This window comes from Embiotoca jacksoni, unplaced genomic scaffold (assembly GCF_022577435.1).
Source record: "Embiotoca jacksoni isolate LCO1_2020_lvr unplaced genomic scaffold, fEmbJac1.0.p SCAF_26, whole genome shotgun sequence".
NCBI classification, from domain to species: Eukaryota; Metazoa; Chordata; class Actinopteri; family Embiotocidae; genus Embiotoca; species Embiotoca jacksoni.
In genome coordinates, this window is record NW_027185377.1 from 5,005,300 (window position 1) to 5,030,914 (window position 25,615).

A 25,615-nucleotide genomic window follows, 5' to 3' on the forward strand; every position below is an offset into this window, starting at 1 on the left:
AAGGCCGATTTCATTCTGAGATCATCTTTGCTCACACCCAGTGATGTCATGTGGACTGAAAATAGATCAATAACAACCCGAGGCCGGTGTCTCCAATAGGATAAGAATGAAATATTTGCAGTACCATTTGAAGATTTAGTTTTAATGTAAGTTTTATTTACACTAAGGGGAAATATTTTTGACATAAATTCCCGCACTGACACAAATCTCCGCCCTGGATTTACACCATAAATATTTATAGGAGCTTAAAAAGGTGGATTAGGTTTATTTCCACAAATATAAAGACAAGTGCGCTGCAGTGAAGAGACTGCCATCCAGCACCTCCCCGCTCACGCCAAGTACAGCTAAGCACTTCAATATGAGTTGCGTTGATCCAGATTGAGCGGCTCACATGATTTTTTTTCTCCATGCATCAGCTCGCCAATCACCAAATACAATGACAAGCTGTCCTCACTCACATGACAGGACACTAACAGGACACGCACACACACACATACCCACAGGAGGACATTGGAAAACGGTTGACATTAAGGTTAAATTTAGAGAGCAGTTCCTCTATCTCGGTTTGAGCGCGGTGGTGAGAGTTGAAGGTCGTCCTAGAGGTCGAAATGTGTCGCAAAGGTTACTGAAGTCAACACGAGGGCGAACTCCGAGAGATTTTAGTGGGGGAGTCAAGGAGGGAAGAGGCTGGACAATTGTTATGAGAGTAGCACAGAAAGACAGAGAAATAGTGGCAGACACACGCGCGCACACACACACACGCACACACACACGCACACACACGCGCGCACACACACACACACAGAGGGGCAGCTGTCTAGTTAATCACTCAGTCTTAGTGACAGATAAGGTTAAGAGAACGGCGCTGTCCTGTCAGCCACCAGCACCCGCCAGCACCCATATAATGAGCTATTTCTGTCTCTCCTGGTAACACAAACACATCGCAGATGCACAAACTTCAAAGGCGCACTCACTCGGACCTCATACAAATACACACACTTTGTCAAAACACAGGTTGGACCTCTGATGTCTTCCTGCAGGCTTGTTTTGTCTGTTTTTGTTGGTTTTTTTTAATCTGTGTATTTTTGCTCTTTTGTGTAGTTCAACTTTGTCGGCAGGATCCTGGGCCCTCGCGGACTGACGGCCAAACAACTGGAGGCAGAGACCGGCTGCAAGATCATGGTGCGAGGAAAGGGCTCCATGAGAGACAAGAAAAAGGTAAACGCGCTAAGAAAACACACACGATACCACAGACGATACGTGCTTTTAACTTTTCATGGCTCTTTTTTTTTAATACAACTCTTTAATCAGGTTTTAATCGGCGTTTTCTCCAAAGTTTGTGGAAAGAGTAGATGCACCTCTTTGGTGGGGGTTTTGGATGTCCTCCCCGAGGCAAATTTTAAGTTCTTCAATTCATTTGGCCATTATTATAACCACATCTGTATTAAAGATTTTCCAAAACGTTGGAAAAGCTGTTGCGGAAACATACAAACAACACCCTAAAAAGCCAAAACAAAAGATGGGAAAAAGTCATTTAGGGTGGATGCACTCCACAAAGATTCAGCTTCGGCGTGGCTTGGATGCTGCACCTCAGCTTTGCAACGGGAGGGAAAACCCTCGGTCTGTTTTTTGCATGTTTACATCACATTTATTTCAAAAGGATTATTTTGATATTTAGGGAAATACGCTCATTGTTTTCTAGCTGACAGAGTTATATGCAGCCGATGAGCTCAGCTTGAAATAAAGACTGTAAACAAGGGGAAACGCCTTACATGGAACCAAAATCCACCCCGTGTTCTCCATGCACTTTGTTTTTGTACAAATTAAATAAATAAGCTTTAAAGCTGCTGATTTTGTTACCTTAAGACAAAGGGAGGCTTGCTGTTTCCCCTGTTTCTAGTCTTAAACTAAGCAAAACTACCTATCAGACACAAGTCGGGCTCCGCCCGACTATTGCTCAGTCTTTGGTGTGTTGTTTCATTTTAATGGCTTATTTTATGTGAAGCACTTTGTAACTGAAGTTTAGAAAAGCGCTATACAAATAAAGTTTATTATTATAGTCTGGCAACCCTGTTCGCATGAAGGTTCGCCGAGCAGTTCGCTCAGGATGGCTAAGTACGATGACAAAGCAGTTCCAAAAATGGCGGTGAAAAGAGTTTTCGTCGCACCACAGACGGTATACAGTGGTCAATGCAGATTGGTTAAGGCTGCTCCAATAGTTTCACAGTTAAGCCGAGGTCTACACCCCGTAGGGTGACTGGAAACCATCCTCAATGGAGAGTGGCCACACCCATACACTCACACAGTGAAGCTGGGTCTGGTAATAGCAGGCTGAAGGCCGTCGCTGGTTTTCATTCATCTTAGAATAGTCGGAAAATCAATTTCCAGAAACTTTGGCTGAGATGGGTCATTATTATCAAAGTTAAATTTTTTTGTATTTAAAATCGATCTCGGTTTTAGATGCACTATTGCTCACAGCAAAGACTAAACTGACAGAGATAAATAAAATCATAATGTTGAGATGCGTTTAAGAGGACATGAAGGAAGCGAGCTGAGAAAGATCCGGAGATTTTAAAACAGCTTCGACTTGCTTTGGAAAATATTCGACAGTCATGTAGAGTACATGTGATTTTTAGACACCTGCAAAAACATTGCAAAATCCCTCAGACGCTAAAAAAAACACCTCTTTACGGAGTGCATCGCAAGTAACAGGCTGAGGTTTACTAATGTACAAGAGCTCTGTCAGCCTACACTTGAGAGTGGAGCTGCAACTAATCAATCATTCGGCAATTGATGGAAAAATAATCAGCGGCTACAACTGAGCAGTCCTTTTTGTAACGAACACATTTACTGTTTCAAGCTTCTTAAGTGAGATTTTTATGCTTTTTTTTTTTTTTTTTTTTCTTTTTTTTTAATGTTGGCCGTGATTGTAAACTGAATATTTAGTACAAACCACAGACATTTAGCATGAAGCGTTCACTCTTCAGACTCCATATCCACGTACTTATCTATCGAGTCTCTCCGTCCTTCTCTCACAATGAGTTTTTGGTGCTCAGTGTTTCTTTCCTGTCCTGGTGTTCGGTCCATCTGTCCTCCCTTCCTCTCCCCTGGTGTCTGCTTGTTGGACGGAGTCGGCTCCAGCTTTCCAAACGGCAGGTGGAGCAAGTCCAGCATTCCTCCCCTCCACCCCCCCCCCTCCCTCCCTCCCTCCCTCCACCTCTCTCTCCAGAACATTCCCTACCCTGCACGCCCCTCAGAGAGAGAGAGAGAGACGTTCACAGAAACACACTGAGACAGAGAGGAAGGAAAACAGAGACACAGTGGGAGGCAACTGGGGGAGAAGAGAGAAAGATGTTGACTTTTAGTGTTCTTCAGAATGATACATCTCACTTGACAAAACAGCCACAGAGGATACGATCCGTCAGGACGTCACACCGAGACAGAAGGATTCATAATTTCTTTCTTTTTTTTTTTTTTTCTTAAACTGGGGCTGCAACCAACAGTTACTTTTAATTACAGATGAATCTATTCACATTTTTAAAGATCTAGTTGTTGATGGTACAAAACGTCGTTACTAGCTGTACTTAAAGAAAGAGCTCCGGGGGAAATAGGCGTATTCACATCCTTGTTGGGAGTTACAGGGATGCAGCTTTTCTGTCTGTGTGATAAATATAAAACTATACTAAAGAGAGTTCGCTTAGCTTCACATGAAAAGACTGCAAATTGGGGAAACAGCTGGACTGGCTATGAAGCCACTGTCAAAAGTCAAGAATTAGTCCTTCGCATAATCCTCAGATAAAACCACACTTCACCATTTTAACATGTCAGGTTTTTATACCGATAAAACAGACGAGCTATGACGTGTGAATTTGAGCGCTTTAGAGGTTGTTGTTCCTCAGGAGGAGCTCGTTTCCACTCTTCCTAGGCGCTGAGCATCTCCCGGACTGTAGATTTAGCCTACAGATACGAGTGGACTATCTGTCTATTTATGCGTATCTCTGCAAACAATGCGCACAGCTCCTTCCTGCACAGCTGTGCTTCAAGCTAATGTCAACAGAGGCCGTGCGAACGTGCTGATGCCTCGCAGGTATCATGATCGCCATCTCCCTTCAGCACGTCGGGATGCTAACACTTTCCTACTCAGCACAAAACGCAAAGTTCTGCCGAGGTTGGTCATTTTGAGTCGATGTAGGTGCCCGCGGGGGGAAACATACATGTCAGGGACAATTTCCAACCCTCATGTTGTTGAAAACTTTTGACTCTGAAGCAAAAATGTCAATCGACAAAAACCGGTGGAAAAAAAAAAAAAAAGTTCTGAGAATCATGAACACTGAAACAAAATGTAATTACAAACCATTTCAAATGAGTTTGCAGAAATACTTCGGTCTCGACTAAAGTGCTCGACTGACAGCCCGAAGCACTGGCAGACTTCCTCAGAGTCCCTCATGACAAATAATACTTCTTACTTGTTTCCAAATCATTCTTCAACTTGTTTGATTAATCTGATGAACTTGAAAAAAACTAAAAAGTATTAAAATTATCTGTAATTTCAACTTTGTCCTAAACTGACCATCACATGAGTAACTATGTGGACAGCAAACACAATTTGCAACACTGTCAGTATTTATACTTGATAATGACATACTAAACAAATTTTTTTTTTTGGCCATTAATGAACCAATTCACGTTTGAATATAAATGAATTATATGACTCCTTATTTCAGCACTAGTTTCGATGAAGTGTGAAAGGGAGCGAGCAAGGACTAGGTAAGGTGAAGGGCAGCGATACAGTGAACGGAGATTTGGGAAGATGTTATGGAAAGAATCACAGAGCCTTCAGGAAAATGCAACAGCATTCTTGTGTAACCGCGGAAGAACAACATGGTTGTTTCATGAGTTCGATACGCCTCTGAAGCCGTATTGGACGACCTTGAGCCTTGTGTGGAGTTTGATGGCGATCCAAAAGCTGAGCCAAACGAGGAGAAAATCCTGTTCCCCCTCTCTGCGGTGATGGGCCGAGCTTGTGTGGCGCATTCAAACTGAGCTTTTTAAAAAATGTTTGTGTGTTCCAGGAGGAGATGAACCGAGGGAAGCCCAACTGGGAGCACCTCAGCGAGGACCTCCACGTCCTGATCACAGTGGAGGACACACACAACCGGGCCAAGATCAAACTCCAGAGGGCCATCAACGAGGTCAAGAAACTTCTGGTGCCCGCTGTGAGTACGAGTCACGATATACAGATATAGATATAGATATCACGCACTGGACTGGTGGAAAAACTGTGTGAATGGATGAGAGTTCACGGTGTTGGTATGCATGGAAGGGGGAAGGGGATTGTCAGCCCCCCCCCCCAAAAAAAAAAAAAGTGTGTGTGTGTTTGTGTCTTTTTTTGTGTGTGTTTTGTGTGTGTGTGTGTGTGTGTCTCTGTGTGTATGAGAGAGTATGTGTAAGGGGTTAGGGTAATTAGGGAACACGCATAAAGGAGTTTCTATGGTAACCCCGGGTTGTTTGAAAGGCTGAGGGAATGAATGGAGGGTCTGTTCACTCGTTCTCCCCACTCCATCACTCCTTTCACTCGTTCACAACTCACTTCATTCCCAACTACTGGCTACAGTATTCTTTTTTCTCCCCGTTTTTTTTTTTTTTTTTTTTTTTGTCCACACAAGAGAACATTTTGATTGCACTCCTCAACATTTCTTACATTCTCCAGCCCACCTAGCGCACCCCCCCCCCCCGCCCCCTCCACCCCTCCCCTCCCATCCCCGCAGGCACACATACCTTCATAAAGGTGGTCAAACATGATGACAAATCATAGGGCACAAACGTAAGCATCCAAACACGAGTATACACACACACACACACACACACGTGCACAAAAGCACATATTTTTTAAATCACAAGGCTCCTTCCGTCTCCATCGCTGCATTATTTGCAACAATAGAAATGGGCTGAAAGGACCAGCAGGGGGGTGTCTATTGCAGCAATCACTTCCCGTTTAATCACGGCGCGCTACGGGCCAATTCTCAGCATTGAAGGATGTAAAAAAGTGTCCGTGAGCTGCCAGGAGCTGAACACCTGTTAATCTATGTTCGTGCGTGCGTGTGTGTGTGTGTGTGTGTGTGTGCGTGCGCGTGTGTTTGAAGGGTAAAGTTGATGATGATTTGTGTTAGTTTAACCCAGCTGACCTTCCTCTCCTAATGTAAATCAGTCAAGCTTTTCACCAAGCTGTAACCGGAGCTAAGAAGCTAGCGTGTTTGACACTGAATATGTCTGGTGTGGCGGCTCTGTCCGAGGTCTGGTCAACTTCTTTACACACACACACACACGTTTGAATTTTCTAAGAGTGCCAGCAGAATACATCAGATTTTTTTTTTTTTTTTTTTTTTTTTAAATGAGTCCACGTTACTTTTAGCATACCGTGACATTTACCGAATCACAATCGTGCATTCATTTGTGAAATGGCGGGGCGACAGCGGTGGCTAAGTGAGCTGATTGTTGCTGCTCTGCTTCGTGTGCCCGTGTAGGCTGAGGGGGAAGACAACCTGAAGAAAATGCAGTTGATGGAGCTGGCCATTCTCAACGGGACCTACAGAGACGCCAATGTCAAGACGCGTAAGGATGACATCATAGTTAACATGTGGAGGAGGGTTGGTGGGTGACAAAGGAGGGGTCTCGGTACAGGACTCCACTGTATATATGAACAATGCCTCCGTTTCTTCTGTTAAATAGACTGTTTGTCCTCTCCTCTTCTTCCCTGTCTATTGTATGTGCGCTCGCGTGTGGGCGTGGGCACACTCGCATTATTGTATGTTTGTGTACTGTACAGCCACCGCCTTCCCGCTAGGCAACCCTCAGGCGCCTCGGATCATCACGGGCCCGACGCCCGTCCTGCCTCCCAGCCTGCGCAACCCCGCCCCCGTCTCCACGCCTACCCTCATGCCTCTGATTCGTCAGATCCAGAGCTCCGCCCTCGTGCCGGGAGGCAATCCGCATCCGGCGCTGGTGCAGCAAGGGCCCGAATCCGGAATCATCTACACGCCCTACGAGTATCCCTACACACTCACGCCCTCCATATTGGAATACCCGATTGACTCGACTGGAGTATTAGGTACATAAAACCAGAAGTTTATCACTCTCATACATGGTCAATGGATGTATTATGAGAACTGGATACTGGAGACCAATGAAAGCGCACGCGTTAAAAAATATTATCCTGCCCACTCGTCACACAAGATTTCGAGAAAGCACATCAAGCACACAAAAAAAAAAACTTTTCTACACGTACGTTGATCTGAAGAAAACTAAAATACTAAAGACTCATAGTTGACATTCAAGTCTAACTGTGCAATGGGAGATTATTGGGGACTTCCTTTTTTGGGCGATGGTAAAGTTCTGCACCGGCCCGGGCCAAATCCTGAACCTGGCATGTACATGCATCTATAGAATTTGTTCAGACAGAAAACAAAGCAAATTTTCAGCTCGAGTTGTTTTAAATGCTTCACAGTCTGAGTTTAAAACCAACCCGCCGACTGTACAGAAGTTTAGCTGTAAACTAGCTCGCGAAGGACGCGCCGATCGGGTCAATGGGTTTGTGCTCAGCTCAGCGTCTGACTGGACTCAGATCCCCGGCATAAACTTCAAAATATCCTTCTCTTGTTTGCCTTTCATCTCAGCACGTTTAAACAGCAGATTAATTAAAGCTCACTCTTTTTTTGCTCAAGCCGAAACAATTTGAACTTGACGTGGCTTTTCTTTCATTCACTGGGAAAAAAAAAATCTGCATCTACTTACGTCACATTCTGTCTGAACGCACAGTAAAGTGACTGAACCGGACCCGGAGCTGCCAAGTTTGAGAACCAAACCCAAACCGGGACCCGGTCCAATTCATTCATTCATTACTGACTGTTAGCTCACAAGGCAGATAAACATGATCGACAACTTCTTGGCCCTCCTCTCCGCCGACCTATAAACTTGCGCTTAATCGGACATAAGTTACTTTCATCGTGAAAGAAATATCGTCTCGTCTGATTCCGACTCAAAGCAACACACGGGAAACTGCCCGTCTCTGGATTTAAATCCCTTTTATGTATTATCCTCTTCTCCAAGTAGAGACCCGACCACAGTGGCGGCGTAACGCAGTCGAATAAGAATTCATTTACCACATTAAAATCGAACACGATGAGGCAGAATCTGAAAGACTTGATAGAGAAGTTTAACTTTCTACTGTTCAGTGTATCTACAGTCATCGTCCGAACAAAACGGAGAGATTTCTCCACATATTAGATTTAAAAAAATTTTTTTTTAAAAATCAACAGATCCTTTTAAGCACTTAAACAGCGAAATCAAAATCAGATTTACTTTATTAGTTTCTGGTTCAAAGGACGTTTTTTTTTGTTGTTGTTGTTGTTGTTGCTGCTGCCGCGGTCCCGCCCAGTTCGCTTCTGGGACAAATTGGCTGCCATATCCAGCTCTTGTAATACATCCTCAATATCCAATTAAGCATGCTGAAGCTCATTGCTGGGCTAACAGTCCCTTCTTCCTGTGTTTTTGCAGGTATGGCTTTCCCAACCAAAGGCTAAGCGATAGCAACCCTTCCTAGCACACACACGGACTGGCTTGCAGAGACCCCCCCCCCCCTCCCCCCTCCTCCCCCTCCCCCCCTACATACTTGTCCCACAGAGCAAACACCCAAGGTTTGCTTATACTTTAGGATGACAGATTCCTCGACAGTCATTCTGTAGTCAAGTGTCCATTCCTGTTAATTTCCTCTTTGTATTAGCAGACTAGAGTTGTGGTGTGACAGCTATTTAACTTTTTTTAATAGTTCAGCTTCCGCTTGTAATCTTTAACCCATTTTAGTGAACCCATAGATATTTTAGAGCTGCTGTTTGTGATTTAACCTATGTTAAAGCTTATTTTGATCACAGAGCTATAGAGTGACTTTGCTTACAGCCGATACTGAATCTACTAGTGAAGCTTAGCGAGAAATTAGTGGTTTGGATTAATATTTTCTTGAGAGAACAGAAGACCACAAAGCAACACAAATTCCGTCTCTTAGAGGCGAGATTTCTTTTTTTTTTTTTTTTTTTTCTTCTTTTTTTTTTACTTCTTTTCACCCTCAGCCTTGAACACTTTGTAAATTCCTGGTTTCACTGATGTTGGTGCCATGGGTGGACTGTCTGATGTCTTTCTGATGAGTAACCTTCTGTGTTCTGTTTTGGCGATGTCAATGGCTGCTAGCAGGTGCCATGACCACTAAGGTACGACGCCACGACAAGAGAATCCATCCTTACCAAAGGGTAGTGACCACAGACAGAGGTTAGTTAGCTCACCAGCCACTTTATGTGTATGTGTACGTGTGTGTGCGTGCGTGTGCGTGTGTGTGTTAGCGTGTGTGCATGCAGACCAATGGACCAATTTCAGTTTACATGTGTCTGTAATACGGCATGCCTAAAAAAAAAAAAAAAGAAAAAAAAAAAAAGAGAAATAACTGGATCGGGCGGAAAGGTCACACGCTGAAGCAGCTTCAGTGTAAAATGTGAAACAGTATTTGTTGCAGTGGAAGTGAAATAAGTAAGCAGACAGGGAGGAACCATGTTAGGGCTGACAGCTGCCGCGGTTATCTTTGCCCGCCTGTTAACTTAAACTGGACGGCCGGCGGGCCGGGACCCTCTCAATTAGAATGGATCGCTCCGTTCATGTGACTCGGGTCCTCGTGACTCCGGATTTGGAGTCCTCGCTCAGAAACTTTTTGTTGTTGTTTATCTCTTCAGTACTACTTTTTCTGACCCTACGAATACTGTGGGAAGTTTTATTTATACCCAACTTCATTCCACTAGACTTCCACAGATGTTTTTTTTTTTTAATTATTAATTAAATCCTGTGTTATGCCCACTACCTAAGTGACACTTAAAGTAACAGTGATTGTCTCTTTCTGAAGGTCATTCAATTCATTATGATCTTTGGATTTTACTACTAAAACACAGCGTGTGGTAACTACTGAAGTCTGTGTTACAAGCTCTTTTGTATGAAATACTGTTGTTTGTGGTCTTATCAGTCGCCCACTGGACTTTATCATTGGGGCTGTTTACATCTTTCCTTTATTTCCTAGCCAGAGTGGTGCTGTTACCATGTATTTAGCTGCAAAATAAATTTGTATATAGGGATTTTAAGGATTTAAGTGCTTATATGAAGCTTATGGAACAAGATCGCTTGGAAATTCTTGTAGTTTTTTTTTTTTTGTTTTGTTTTTTTTTAGTTTGTAAATTTTTATTTTTGTTTTTATGGTATGCTTTTTATAGATGAAGTGTCTCCATGTAAACTTTATTCAAAGTGTGTAGCTACTACTGTTTTAGCCACCGCAAAGGTGGCAATGAAGGCAGTGTTTTGCTCTGTGTATTTAAGATGAGGTGACCTTCTCGATTCACAGGCCTCGTGACTGTTTTATGCAATAGAAATGGACTAGCTAGCTACAATATATGTGTGTGTGAGCGGTGGTGCTCTTGTTGTACACAATGGACAAAAAAACACTAAAAGGCAATAAAGATGACTATTGAAAAAAAATCTCTAAAGAAAACCAAAGCCTCTAAATTCTTGTAGTTAGTCTGTCTATTGTTAAATTGTTTCTAAAGTCCCTCTAAAATCACCATCTCTTAACCTCTCATCGCTGTCTCTTACGATGTCTCTTTGCTTACTGTAGTTCTTAGGCGCTCTTCTAATACTTCATAGCAAACGGATCAAACCATAATCAATAATCAGTTAATCACAGCTGTTAATCGCCAAGATCTTATGCCTGCTGCTAAACAATAGCTCTACTTGTCAGGAAGTGAAAGTCTTTCTGAGGCCCAGACACTTTTCTTTGGACATAAAGGTCACTCTCTCACCCACATGAAACCATGCCGTCTCCCTCTCCGTCCATGGTTTCGCTGTCTGTCTGTGCTAGACGTAGCCCAGCTAGCATGAGTAGTATCACTATGGCAGCAGTCTCGCAGCAGGAGGGGCATCTCCGAAAAACCCTGCAAACACCTCCATGAGCGCATGTGAGCGCCGCTGGCCGGCCATTCCTTATGTCAACACCCGGCGGTTGATGTAAGCCCTTGTGAATGGTTACGCGGGGCTCATGAAGGTGTTGTGCAGCTCTTATGTAAGTTCCCCTCACGCTGTGTGACTGCAGTAGATCTGCCTTGTTGTCATCCCGACGCCACTAGCTGACACTAATCTCTCTTCTATCTTTTTTTCTTTTTATGTCCCCTTTTATGTTCCCTTTTTGTTTCCTTTCCACGTCTGTCCGTCTCTTGTCCGTCTAACTCTAGCTGCCACGGCAACTAACCCATGACCCCTTGACCTTCTGACCTTTCCGCCCACTGATGACCCACCCATCTCTGCCTGCTGGCGCGCTCATTGGCCCACGGCCCCGCCACTCCCCCAGCTCGGCCAACCAGAGACCAGAACATTGGGAACAACCCGGCTGCTTCTGTCTAACCAACCAACCAGACGACAGCGATCACGGGGATAAACCTCAGGACCCCGCCCGTCACAGAGTCCCAACCTAAACTTTACCAAACGTGCCTTCCTTCCAAAAGCCCAAAGCCCGTCTGAAATCCTTTTCTAAACACGCCACACCCTAAATCACGATGTGTAACAGCTGTTAACAACTGGTAGACTTTACTGGGGACGGGCCCCAAACTGGTGAAGGACTCCTAAACCGATCTCTGGCCATGCCAAACTGTCTCTCCGAGCTGCCCTGCGATGCAATAATAATGACTATTAATAACATGGTAACTATACTGATAATAATGTTACTTATCCAGCACAGAAACCCTCCATAAACACTAAACTGGAAAAGATGTGTTAAGTATTTTTCCTCCCTGGGCACGTGTCCCGTCTGCTTTTTTTTTTTTTTTTTTTTTAAGGCTCACACATATCAATTTCCTTATAACATTTATAATTGGTGTTAAAACATTTTTTATACATGCATTCTTCTTTTTGAAAATCTGTTTTGCTTTCGTTTTCTGTGTTTCATCTTACCATCAGGGTCTAAAACATCCAGGCTGCATAAATGAGTTGAAAATGTCACTTGCTTTTAAGATTGTGCGCCGCATGTACCGTTAAAAATGTCTCAGCGGAGTGATTTCAATTACTCCCTGACACGTTTGATCTGCGAGTACAAAAAAAAAAAAGAAAGAAAGAAAGAAAAAAAGGGCCATTATTCAGTCAAGCTAAATGCCAGTGCAGAAACTTCTTTTTTTTTTTTCCTTCCCACCATAAAACGACAGGTGCCCGGAGAGGAAAAATAACTAACTGGAAGCCAAAATGCCGAAGTGTCTCCGGGAGTTTGTTAGTAGGTAAAGACTCGACGTATACAGCACAGATGCAGCACATGCAAACCGAGGGAAGGTTGCACTTCTCTTGTCAAAAATCCAGAGGACTAAACACAACGATGCCTTTGCCTTTTTCACACTACAGTATTGTACGAGCTTGAACAACAGTGCCTTTATTTATTGAGAGCGATGGAACAATGTTACACCTAAATCTTTTCCGACAACGTTGTGGCTTCGCGCCCGGCTTGAAATTATATCATTTGCTGATTAATTAAGACTGCAGGCAACGTGTCGCAGCCTAAATGTCATCATCTACATTTTATTACTTTACATCCATAACTCTTCTCAATTCACTTTTCAGTGCCAAAAAAAAAAAGAAAAGAAGGTGTCTCATTTGAATTGGAAGTGCAGTGCAGCATCGCAGCTCCAACTTACAGCATCTGAAATGTTTATTTGAGGCTCGGATGCCTCCGGAGAACAGTGTTATATTTGATGTTTATTTTATTGTTGTTGTTTGTTTGGTTGATTCTGCTGCTGGAGATGAGGTCGTCCATATTTTTGTTTTGTTGTTGTTGTTGTTGATTTTTGCATGTGTATCTTCTTATTTCCGAGGGTGTGGTACCGTTTTACACACACACGCACACACACGCGCACACACACACACACACACACACAGACACACACCAAGTGATGCCTTGACATACAAGAAACCATGCAGTCGTAACATCTGTAACAAGTTTATAATGTATTTTTATATTCTATTTTGTACGTGAAAATAACATTAAATGACCTTTTCAGATGACAACATAATGCCTTATTACGGGGAATAATTTGATAAGTAAGACTTGATGAGTCATTAGTAAACATGTCACATTCTCAATGTCCTGATAAACTGGACTCTCTGATGTTCTCTGTATTAACTTGAGCCTTTGAGATCAGCATCGCTTGCCTTCTGTGCCTTTTGTATACTATAAGTGTGACAATTAACAGTGTAGTACGACATTAATCTACTCTTCAGTGCCAAGTGTAGGTTACTAACGGTTACCACTTCTGTGATTATTAACCACTTTAATGGTATGTGTCTCTGCTTTGGATTTCTTTAAAAAAAAAAAAAAAATACTTGTGTGTCTAAAAGCAAAAAAAAAAAAAAAAGTGTTGAATGATGATCTTTTAACTTTTAAAGTATTCTGAGCAGAAATAACTCTTTGTACACTATTAAACTCATAGTTGTAAAACTAACAAACTTTGTTGCTTTTTCTCTGTAGCACTTAATTATGCAAATCAACTTCCTTTCTGCATACTAATCACCAAACACTCCTTTAAGATCCAGAGGGTGGAAGGAAGGAAAAAAAACAAAAACGTGCAGATACTGCAAACAAAATGCAGGGAAAAGGCCACAACATGTTTTTCCCACTTCTACTTTTTTTTTTTTTCTGTGTTCTTTCTCTTGTTCTCTGCTGTTTAAGTGGACACTACACACATCCATGTGTGTAATAGGAGAGAAGAAAACACCCAGCTCACTATGGTTTCTCACAGGAATGCACATGTATAACAGAAAAAACAGGGGGAGGGAGGGAGAGGGTTGCAGGTTCGGAGGACGGGACGGCTGGGGAATTGAAGGGAAATTGATTGTGCAAGCTCGCCCTCAAACATCTGCAGAGTAAATATTACACAGGATCACAGTCCATCCCCGAAGTCTCAGGAAAACCACCGCTAATAACCCACATATGTCATAGTAGCTGCATTTGTTTTAATTGCCCTTATTAAATCTTAAAAAAGGGAACTTTTTTTTTTTTTTTTTTTTTTTTATAAAAAAACCCCACATCATTGAGCCTTTGACACCTGAAGTTAAAAGTAAAACTTTCCCTTTAAACCTCACATTAAAAGTTTTCTCACACAAAGCAGAAGAAACTCACATGGGGTTTTGTGTGGTGAATGCAGCAGTGGGTGGCTCATTCGTCCTCTCCCTGCCCTTCCTGCTTTCATTGTGGAGTCAGGGGGGGCTGATATTGAACTTCAGGCTTGGAGTTGAGCCTGCTCTGCGGCTGCAACCCCAACCCCCTGATCACAGAGACAGAAAGGACATAATGTGACCGCTGCTGACAATCCTCTGGACAGGAAGGAGCGGAGTGGAAGCACTGAGTGGAGATAGCAAGAGAGGCAGAGCATGAAAGAGAGAATGTGTGTGTGTGTGTGTGTGTGTGTGTGTGTGTGTGTGTCTGAGGGGGGATACAGATGGGTGGGGGTGCATTTGTGTTAGGATGGGTGTGTACTCTTGTCTAGATTTTTCCTGTTTTCACTCAAGTTTTTTTTTTTTTTTTTTCCTTTTGATTCCTGTTCTCCGAGTCTGGTATGAAACAGTCTTAAAGCATCTGGTAATGTATTCTGCAGTCAGCTCTCGCTATTGCCAACACTGGGGCCCAAGGCTCCCACAGCTCACAATCAAAGTGTGTTCGTGTGCATGTGTGTGTGTGTGTGTGTGTGGGTAGAAAACGAAGAGAAAAGCGGAGGGGGAAAAGAGACAGGTTGATTTACATTGCTGTGTATGCACAGCATTCTCCACATAATGAACAGCTCCAGATTTCCTCCGCTTGGTAAATATTTGATGACCGAGCGGTGGAATGATTTTAGCTGAATAACAGTGAAGTCCTATAAGCTGCAGGGAAAGGCTCAAAAGTTGTATTTCAAACCTCTCTCTCTCTCTCTCTCTCTCGCTCTCTCTCTCTCTCTCCTCTTGTCCTCTTCCCATGTAAATAAGGCCAACTCCCCCTAACTCCACACACCCCTCTGAGGCAGTTTAAAGACCCAACACTGTCTCCTTGTCTCCTTGACAACCAGCATACACTGGGGTCCTGTCGTGGCCTCTCTTGTCTTTTGTGTTTGGGAGCTCAGAGAGACAGAAAGAAAGAAAAGAGAGCGAGAGAGAGAGAGAGAGAGCGAGAGGAAGGAGAGAGGATGAAAACAAGAGTGGCGGAAAAGGACAACACAGATGACATCACAGCTATTTTATCCCACCACTTAAAATTTGGTTTGTAGCCCGGTGATGATGATGATGATGATGATGATGATGATGATTAGCCAGAGGGACAAAATGGGTGGCAGCTCAGTCTGAGAGAGTGAGTGGCTGGAGTGAGACAGAGAGAGAGAGAGAGAGAGAGAGAGAGAGAGAGAGAGAGAGAAGAGAGAGAGCAAGAGAGAGAGGCCCAGGGCTGAATGGGGCATTGTGGGAAAGACAGTGGGCACACTGGGCAGTAACACAGAGAACACTAACTCACAGATCATGCCAGAGAGGCTGAAAACACCCACACTGGGCCACAATGGCAAACTTCATCGCTCCACTTGGCCCCGTCTGAATACACACATACAATGGCAGAATCCAAATAAGATGCTCTGTTATTCGTGAAATTCAACACACTAAATTCCTTCAGTGGCTCCGTCCCTTTGACCGGCAGCAGATGGCCGGGGAGAGGGGGGGAGGAGGGGGGGAGAGAGATGGGGTGTCTGAGCTGCGCTAAATGTGTGCGCGTGCGTGTGGTCCCGGTCTTGCATCATGGGTACAGCAGATATGAGAAAGGTGGGGAAACAGGTGTCACGTGGGAGTGGTTTCACCCAAAGCAGCGTCTCCACCTGCGTCTACTGCAAAAGTAAGTGCAAACAGCAGCATGCAGATTTAACTCGTCTCTGTCGTGACCGGGAACTAATTTAACGAAAGCAGTTAATTAAATCAGGCTTAATTAGAATGAGGACTGAGGAGGACCAGAACCAACAGGTTTAACCGTCCAACACCGGGCTTCTCTTCACTTTCGCTCTCTGCTGCCTCCCTGTGGCGCACTCGCGGAACTGCGGTTTTTAATTTCAGAATTACAATTAAGTGCAACAGGTGAGCAGCCAATAAACAGCATGTGGCAACAGTGTTCATTGAACGATGGTGATGGAAATGTTTTGACATTTTATTGACAATGTGATTAATCAATTAATCGAGAATTAAATTAAGTGTTAGCTGCCTGCAGCACTGGAATTGAGATATAACTACTCAATATTTTAACGACCCCATATTGCTCGAGGCTAAAAATGGACGCATTATAAATGAATAAACAATGTGTGTGTGTGTGTGTGTAAAATTTAACTGTAATATATTGCTTTTCTTATTTTCTGTTGCCATTCACAGATGTATTAAGGAAATGAGGAAGATCGGTTGTACTCCAAGCATATATTTGTGACATTTTACAAGTTAAGAGGACCCACAAAGGAGGAGGAAGTTGAAGCAAATTGTCAGCTTTACTCACGTAGTTCCGTTGGTTCCGGGCAAACAAAAACACAGGTGGCAGAAAGGCAGGGAGGCAGAAACTCAGGAACTGGCGAAAGTCGGAGGAAAGAGGGTAATTAACTGGAAGGCAATTATCGGGACACGGTAGGACAAAGAAAACAAAAACAAAATAAATAATGTGACAACTGAGAGGGAACTGAATACACAGAGGGTCGATGAGACACACAGGTGTGCACAGGAAATAGCGGGATTAAAGAAAACACAGGAGGAGGAAGTTTCAAAGTAAAACAGGAAACCGTCCAAACTAAAAGCAGAACTGTGACAGTGTTGAAGAAAGTGAAATATTTAATGATTATAGCAAAAATAATCAGATACACACTCACAAAGCTAAATCCATTTAATCATGTCCCGTTTTAATGCTCTTTATATATTAAATATATAATATCTTAAAGTTATGAATGTAAAAGCTGCAAAAATAATTACCACTTTGTTTTTTATATTTCTATTCCATGTGTATAATGATGGTTTGTTTTGTTTCTTCCTCCACTAACACACAGAGCAATTATGTGTGCGTGTTGTTGTTTGTAAGTTATAGCATTTGTAAGAAGGGATAAGGGAATTAAAAAATAAATAAAATAAGAAAAATCACAATTTGTCATGTTGTCAAAGTTTCCATGTAACTCCAAATCATTTAATGGGACAGCAACGTGAGCATAAGCAGGATTTTGAGATATATTCACCTGGTGAGCAATTTTTTAATCCATTCATTCAACACCTGCAGATTAAAACATATCCATATATTTAAGTTGATATAAAAGTTGATGTAGTCTGAGTGAGTACTTTAAAAAAAACATTTTCTGATTGTAATTCTGTACTTAATTAAAACGTTTACTTCATAATGGAAGATTGTTACTTTTACTTAATTATTATTATTTATTATTATTTATTTATTTACTAAACAATTCAATATTTGTTCAAGTGGACCTGAAGTCAGTTTCGTCACGTTCTTCCTGCTTCACACCTAAAACGAACAGATCCCGGATCTGTGGAGCTGTCGTAAAAATCGTAAAAATCGTGGTTGTTACCGACGGTGTTAAAACATTATTTTTTTTTCTTTAAAGTCTCCTACTAATACGACGTAGCGTCTCAATAATGAGATGAAATAATGTTTACGCCATTATTGCCTTTATTCTTCACATTTTCGGTGGGTTAGGGTGTTGCTGACGTCACAGCACCGGGACGTCACTTTACGGCAGAGCGTGCTGCTTGGAGGTCAGGTGCTTTTCGAAAAAGGGGAGCTAATCGACGAGGAGAGGTTTTATTCTCCACCCTGAACATCCACCCAAAAAAAACTACAAAGTCCGGCCTGTCGGGACGTCGTGGACCGGTGGCGGTGAATCCAGCGGCTCGTCGTCGAATAGTTCGACTCGGGATCTTGACTGTTGCGACGAAGCCCAGCGCCTGTTTTAACCCTCCGGTTCTCCGGTTCTCCGGTTCGACCCGTGGGATCCTTCCTCAGCCATGGACAACAACCCGCAGGGATCCGGGGGAATGAAAGGAGGCCTCGGGGGTCTCTTTGGAGGCGGTGCGCCCGAGTACTCCAACACGGAGCTCGCCGGTGTCCCGTGTAAGTGTCCCGTTAACGCGTTCACGGCCTCCGGAGGTTTCTGTAAGTTCAACCACGTCTGGAGCGACGAGCCAACATTTATATTTATTTATTTTTTATATATTTCAGTGACTGGGATGAGTCCTCTGTCCCCTTACCTGAATGTCGACCCTCGTTACCTGGTTCAGGTAAAAGTCCAGTTGGATTTTAATCGTCATGAACGCGTTTTGTTTTTCCTCTCTCTTTAACGGTTACCGGATGTCGTTTCAGGACACCGACGAGTTCATCCTTCCTACCGGGGCCAACAAAACGAGAGGGAGGTTCGAGCTGGCTTTCTTTACCATCGGAGGCTCCTGTATGACCGGTAAGACTCCCGGGTCCGTCCTCACCGACACCCGTTAAATGTCCCCCTCCTCCTCCCCCCGGTGTCTCCTGCCTCACTCGGCTGCTTCTGCGTCCTTGTCTCGACCTCCAGGAGCCGCGCTCGGCGCCGTGAACGGCCTCCGGATGGGCCTGAAGGAGACCCGGGACATGGCGTGGTCCAAACCTCGTAACGTGCAGTGAGTATTTACCGACGAGTCCTTTTTAATATTGAATATCTGACGACACCGAGGTCAGACGTCTCCATGGCAACGACTGCACTTCCGTTTTTAACTGCCCCCCCCTCCTCCCTCCCCTCCCCACGCTGGATATTTTATGACTTGAATGTGGTTGTGTTGATGGTTTGTGTCTCCTGTAATATATAAAATCACACTTCCCACTTACCTGAATAGTATTTCGTTGCGTTTTATTTATTTTAGATGACACATTGAACGCGGCTTTGTTACCACGGTAACTGCTCACATCTTAGACATTACAAGTGGCTGTTTTGCAGCTTTTTTTTTTTTTTTTTTTTATTTTTTTTTTTTTAATTTTTAAACATTTCCACACTTCAACACAATTTAGCTGCAAGTATGCAACATGTCAGAGTCACTTCTTGCATCGCGCCACAAACTGTTGTGTGTGTGTGTGTGTGTGTGTGTATTGTCCATGCAACAGATGACGTAAACCAAAGGATTGGTATTAAACCCAGCTCAGTATGGCCGATACCGATCAGTTTAAAAAAATAAATAAATAAAAAAAAAGCCTCGATCTGCCCGGATACTGATCTTTGTAATCGGCCTCCGTGGATCCCTCGACCTCTAAATGTTTTCTCTCTCCAGGATTATCAACATGGTCACCAGGCAGGGGGCTTCCTGGGCCAACTCTCTGGGCTCCGTCGGTAAGACTACAACGAAACCAAAAAAACATATGCTTTAGTTTAGACGAACTGTATTTTCCTCTCGTTAAATGACGTGCCTCCTACCTAAACCTCCCATGAGACGTCTCTCTCTGTCGCCGCAGCCTTGTTATACAGCGTCTTCGGTGTGGCGATAGAGAAAGCCAGAGGAGCAGAAGATGACATCAACACAGTGGCTGCTGGGACGTTAACGGGGATGCTCTTCAAATCCAGCAGTAGGTATCTTTTTCAAGCAGCAAATTCTTCCATGTAAGAGGCAGAAACCAACAATTGTTTGGTATTTTCTTTGCCAAATAAATAAATATTGCAAACCATATTGTTGTAATTACTGCAGTACTTACTTCACCACTATACTTTCATTAATCTTATACTGTGTAAAAGCTCTGGGGACATACATAATGTTGTACAATGAATATATCACGAGAAAGAACTTAAAAGTCAAACAAATTCGATATTTTTGTGTGTTATAATTCACTTTATGCCGTATGAAGTGTTGAGCACGAACTATCTGGTGCTTTGGCTAAATAAAAAAATAATGATTGTTTACTGAAATCGTGATGATAGTTATGCTGCACGTTAATCTTTATTCCTTACTCTCTGTGCTTATTTTCCCAGGTGGATTAAAGGGTGTAGCCCGCGGAGGTCTGGCCGGTCTCGCCTTGTCTACCGCCTACGCTCTCTACAACAACTGGGACCACCTCACCGGCGCCTCCTCGTCCTCCAGGCTGTACTAAACTCTCCCCCCCACCACCGCCGCCGCCGCCGCCTCCCCACGCAGGCCGCTTCAGCATTAGGGCCAAATATGTCGAGGACACAGCCTTTAACCACAGCGCTAAGACTCTGGTCAAATGCAGTGTGCTTTTTGTGGGAAGTGCGAGTTGGTCCCAGTTCGCTGGTTCCACCACCATACAGACACTTTCCAGGAGCCCTCTGGGAATTAAAAAAAAGAAAAAAGAAAAGATGTGTCCGAGAAAATACGATGTGAAAATTTGGACTAAGTTCCACCGGAAATCCAGACGTAGACCGTCCGCTAACGCCTCCCCCTTCGTTTGTCTTCATCCTCGAGGAGATCGGTCATGAGAACAGCCCGTCTCGTTCAGAGGTGCGACCTTTCTTATATGATCGTTTATCGCCGACTCGTCGGTCTTCTTCGATGTCAAGATTTGAAAACGGTGAACCCAAAACGTTTGGGTCGAATGAGCCAACCTGAAATATGACCTCTGACATCATCAGATGAATCCAAGTTCTGGTTTCGGACTGAAAGACTTTTCTGTGACTGAAGAGCGACTCGAGACGTGCGAACACAGAACAAAGCCTCAGGGTCGGTTCTACTCTTGTATTTATTGAAGCGGGTTCTGTTTAACTGCGCGAGAAGAAATCGCTGTACAGCCGTACTGGCAGTGGATCCTGTTTATGTGTCTCCATAAAACGTGCTGTATCATAAACTCAAATTAAAAAAAAAAACATGGGAAATGTTCTTATACGTTTTGCTTTTAAACACTTTTATTGCACAAAGTAGATTGGATGTTAAAAGGTCATGAGCAGTGTGAACTGTGCAGAGCGGTGCGGCGTAGACGCTGTAGTGTTAGAAAACAGTCGGAGCACATTGAGAACGTGTACTGACACGGTGAAGTGGTGAACGCGGTGTGTTGAACAGGAAGTAAAGTGTGACTGTGAGACAGAGCAGAGCTTATCTTTGCTGTCAGCGCTGAGTCCGGTTAGTGCAGGAAGAAGTCCCTGATGCGCGTGGCCTCGATCCAGGGGATGTAGGCGGCGGTGCGGGTGAAGACGCTGGGTTTGTTCTCCACGGTGCAGCCGATGGGGCCGAAGCTCACCACGCCGTGCACCTCCCAGCGGTCCCGGCCCAGCTGGCACAGCAGGGGACCACCGGAGTCGCCCTGCAGGACGGAAGGAGGAGAGGTGGGAAATTTACCCCAAACATAAATTCACTTCTGACTAGAGCCGGGCGATATGGACAAAATCAAATATCATATTTTCAACCAAATACTTTGATATCGATATTATGATTTCACAAGCTATTTACACAGCGGTTTTTTTTAGTTTTTTTTTACAATTTCTTTATATAAAAGACACCTCTTATTCTATATGATGATATCCAGAATGTAAGACAAGGTTTCCTCTCATGTCACTATATTGATATTGTATTGATGTGTGTCCCGGCCCTCCTTCCACACACTGTAACCCGTAGTCGTACCTGGCACGCAGCCGGCGGGCCCTCGGTGTCTCTGAACCCGGCACAGATCATGGAGTCTCGGACGCGGTCGCCCCAGAACTTCTTCTGCCGGCAGGTCTTGAAATCGATGATGGGCAGACGGGCCTGATTCAGGGCTTCTGCCAGAGCCACGTTCTCCTTCCCACCTGCGATGTGTTGGAAGACATTTCGGATCACTTCGACTGCATTTTGATTTCTGTCATGCTGGTCCATCGGCGTCATCGTAGTATCTCATCTATTGAGCTTTACAGACTTTCACCTTCTCCAGAGGATGAATCCGACAGACTTCAGTCGACCCCTGACTTTTTATACAGTTAGTGTCTCGAGCTGTTCACGTTTGGAGATTTGAGTAAAATGTCCCAACAAATACAGACACTTAAGCCCTGCCCTCTGAATTTTACTCATTTCATTTATGCAAAATTGTTGTTTTAATTGACAGAAAACTAATTTTTACATTAAATTACTTTTAAATCTGTTAACCCGAAAGAAACACGTCAAAGTTTGCGAGTACACAAGTTTAAAACCCTCTGAAGCTCAGACAGAAGCTTTTCAAAGTAAAACATTTTGATGCTATATAAATTTGAAAAATCAAACTTTCAGTCACGGTTGAAAGAAAGGGTATTCAAGTTATGTATAAGATTAAAATCATGGCCTGTCTTTGCTTCCCTCATGCTATTACTCGGCTCAAAGCCCCACCACAGAGCTGTTTGTCAGTAGCCTCCCTCCACTCACCGCGGGTGTCCCCCCAGCCTGTGACCCAGCAGTAGTGCCCCGGTTTGAGGCTGATCTGCTTGCGCGGCAGGCAGGCGTAGCGGATGAAGTTGGTAGGGGAGATGTCTGTGGCAGCCTTCACCAGGGCGATGTCGTAGTCCAGTTCGCTGTGAGCGGGGTAACGGAAGTTCTCGTGCCGGTAGATCCTCTTAACCGGGAAAATCCTCTCTGCCGTCTCCGAACGCCTCAGCTGGTGCTTGCCCAGTACGATCCTCCAGCTCCCAGCGTCCTCCGCTTTACCCCTGAGAGATCAAAATAATCGGAATACAGTCATGCCTGTCATGTACTGTGTTCAATTTGAACATCAAACTACAACTAAATTGGACTCTTAATGAATGTTTTTCTTACTTCTGGAAGCAGTGAGCTGCAGTGAGGACCCAGTTCTTGTGGACGAGAGTTCCCCCACAGACATGAATGTAATGTTTACTTCCCCTGGGCCGAACCTGTGAGAGACGACCACACAGCCTCCTCAGTGACGAAATATATATACAAGAAGAATCTACTGGCCAGTACAGAGATAATAGTTTTTATATTTCTTTATATCACAAGCACGGGGATTTTAAGATTTCATGCTTTGAAACATTTCAACACTATAACACATCTACTGCCTCGGCAATACTTCTGCTCTCCTTCATGTACTCATGATCACACTCACACAGGTTCACACACCTGGAGGCTCCTCAGTACAAGTTGCAGTCTGACCTGCAGGTCACCGAAGCTACATCAGTGGTGGTGTAAAGGAGCAAAGGCAAAACCCTCACAAACCCTCTTTTCTAATCTTTAGGCCAAATACACACACAAAGTATTTCAGAAGCAACGAATGAATGAATTGTTAAGGAAGCAGGAAAAAAGATTGATAATTGGTTAATTGTTCAAGTTATTTATCAAAGAAAAATACCGGTTGGTTTCTCCTCCTAAAATGTGAGAAATGGCTGATTTTCTGTTTTATATCAGATTCAACTTAATATCTTTTAGACAAAACAAGCACTTTGAAGATTAATGGCCATTTTTAACTCTACACTGTACTGATATTTATACTCCCAATAATACTCTCAGGGGTCTCCAACCTTTTTTCCTCTGAGAGCTACTTTGCCAAAAGTAACTAACATTTATTCACATAGCTGAGCTCCACCAAACCACTTGAATAAACTTCTTTTATGTGAATAACAAATGAATACTCAACACGCATATTTAACCAGCTTGCGAGCTATTAGTTGGAGATCCCTGGACTAAATGAAGGGAAACCAAAATACAAAGCGACAATAAAAACAATGATCAATTACAATGTGAGAAAAGATAAAAACCTGCTTCTTGTTCAGCTCAAGACTTTCTGATCCTTTGAATGCCGAACCACGCCAGTGTGATTTACCTGCAGAGAGACCTGCCAGGGCCAGGAGTGAGGTCTGGCCTCGTTCCCGGACACAATCCTCTCAGCCATGTTGGGCTTGAAGTGGGGCATACCACAATCCGTCGGCCAGTCTAGGAGGACAGAAACACGACATGTAAACCGAGAGAAGACAAATCACTTCAAAACGTTTTTTAGGTTGTTTTTTTTAACTCCATGTTCATCGCTGATATGTTTGTAGGCGTGTATCTTGCCCTCACCCAGGTGGAGCACTTTGTGCTGTCGCTGTTGTCCCGGGGTGAGTGTGTATGCAGCTGCAGGCAGGGATGCCTTGCTCAACAGCAGCGGCAGCAACAGAGACAGAAGGAGGAGCGGAGGAGGTCCTGGTACAGCCATCGTCTTCCACAGAATCACCGGCCGGCACACATCCCACGCTATTTATACCAGGCGGCCAGCACACGCAGATGTACATACACAGGTACACATAGAGTACACACACACACACACACACACACACACACACACACACTCACAACAGCACACCTCCGCGGACAAAGAGCTGTGTCACAACAAAGACCGAGCGCTGGATAGTTCTCCTGTAGCTTTGAGTTTCCACTGCAGCTGAGAAAAAAGGGGATTTTGGGGAGTCCCATCAGCACTTTCACATACATATAGTATGCTCACAGTACACCAACATGCATGCGGCACAAAGGCAGTACAGTGCCGTACACAAACAAACATCACATCATGTCACGTGACCTGTGGTAGTGACATAGTGACCTGAAAATGACCTCTGTAATTCCCAAATCATTACAGTTCATCCTGTGTAAACATCCTCGGTAGAAAGGACGTAACCTTGTGTGAAAAATGATTGTCAGGAAAGAGGAAGACCAGAAATGACATCGTTCAGGCTGATCTCGCATCTGTATCGGCTTAGCGATTGATCAATAAATGACAAGAAGCCGTAGTCCTCAGGCCACAAAGAAAGAAATGTTTCGTCACGGCCCGGCTGTGACTCCAGCTGTCAGTTTGTCTGTCCACCACCTTGATTGGGACGGAAATATCTCGACAGCTTTCGGTTGGACACAATTTCTTTTATGTATATTCATGATTCCCAGAGGATGAATCCTGGTGACTTTTCTTCTCTGTGTCCACCTGTGTAGTTTTACAAGGGCTGTCTCAACAGCTTCAGGATGCTTTGCTATGAAATTAAATTCAGACATTAATGTTCCTCTCAGGATGAGCTGTAATTACTTGCTTGATCTCGTAAGTTTCCCATCAAACTCCATCATCAGTCAAAATTGTAATTTGTCCAGTATTTTTGCTTTACGATTAAATACCTGATGAATTAAAGTTAAACTACCCATCAGCCTCGTCTGTACTTTTGGGTTTTAAAGTAAACAAAAAGTGCCATATTAATGCAGAATAAAAAGCAAACGGGTCGACTGACTCTGTTACTACCCGTCTTCACCTACCAACCGCCTCACTAATCCACAGGATGCTATGCCAACACTATACATGCTATGCTCATACACCAAAGTAAGATACTACCTAGTACAAAGCCTTAGTAACAAAGTGAGAGTGTGCACCTCGGGAAGTCCTAATACTACTCCCCTCAATACCCACCACCCACCACCCCTGCTTTACATCTAAACTAGTAGGACTTGTGCCTACATACTTTATCAACGTTATCTTTGCTCAAAGCCACAAGATCATACAGGACCACCACAACCATTCCCTCCCCACCAAAACCAGAGACAACCTTGTTAGTATGACTTCCATAGTAACAAGTTA

The 25,615-nt window shown here is 43.7% G+C and overlaps 3 protein-coding genes and 1 long non-coding RNA gene across 9 annotated transcripts in view; 2 read left to right on the plus strand and 2 right to left on the minus strand.

The window, feature by feature from the left end:
• The window catches only part of qki2 (QKI, KH domain containing, RNA binding 2), a 17,637-nt gene extending 3,513 nt beyond the window's left edge, over positions 1–14,124 (plus strand). The window contains exons 3-9 of one of the 6 annotated variants that reach the window (XM_069160234.1): positions 1,102–1,218; positions 5,073–5,216; positions 6,525–6,612; positions 6,827–7,108; positions 8,530–8,553; positions 9,241–9,318; positions 11,313–14,124. In XM_069160234.1, the coding sequence (XP_069016335.1) occupies positions 1,102–1,218; positions 5,073–5,216; positions 6,525–6,612; positions 6,827–7,108; positions 8,530–8,553; positions 9,241–9,318; positions 11,313–11,335 (756 nt within the window). In that variant the 3' untranslated portion in view covers positions 11,336–14,124. Of the gene's footprint in view, positions 1–1,101; positions 1,219–5,072; positions 5,217–6,524; positions 6,613–6,826; positions 7,109–8,529; positions 10,582–11,312 lie in introns of those variants that run through there. The other 5 variants (XM_069160236.1, XM_069160237.1, XM_069160238.1 and 2 more) reach the window with 5 other exon arrangements.
• Positions 1–17,754, minus strand: part of LOC138204771 (uncharacterized) — a 27,700-nt gene extending 9,946 nt beyond the window's left edge. The window contains exon 1 of the long non-coding RNA XR_011178819.1: positions 16,607–17,754. This is a non-coding gene — a long non-coding RNA (uncharacterized lncRNA). The remainder of the gene's footprint in view (positions 1–16,606) is intronic.
• Positions 17,755–17,811: 57 nt separating this feature from the next.
• On the plus strand, positions 17,812–20,350 carry timm23a (translocase of inner mitochondrial membrane 23 homolog a (yeast)). The gene is made up of 7 exons (XM_069160243.1): positions 17,812–18,214; positions 18,323–18,381; positions 18,464–18,557; positions 18,669–18,753; positions 19,396–19,454; positions 19,577–19,687; positions 20,088–20,350. The coding sequence occupies exons 1-7, from the start codon at positions 18,109–18,111 to the stop codon at positions 20,204–20,206; spliced, it is 633 nt and encodes a 210-aa protein (XP_069016344.1). The 5' UTR covers positions 17,812–18,108; the 3' UTR covers positions 20,207–20,350.
• A 622-nt stretch (positions 20,351–20,972) lies between these two features.
• On the minus strand, positions 20,973–24,673 carry LOC138204768 (chymotrypsin-like elastase family member 2A). The gene is made up of 6 exons (XM_069160242.1): positions 24,082–24,673; positions 23,846–23,955; positions 22,825–22,919; positions 22,438–22,718; positions 21,688–21,851; positions 20,973–21,370 (listed from the first exon to the last, which is right to left on the minus strand). Exons 1-6 carry the CDS (start codon positions 24,215–24,217, stop codon positions 21,191–21,193), a joined length of 966 nt encoding a protein of 321 aa, XP_069016343.1. The 5' UTR covers positions 24,218–24,673; the 3' UTR covers positions 20,973–21,190.
• Positions 24,674–25,615: the final 942 nt, after the last annotated feature.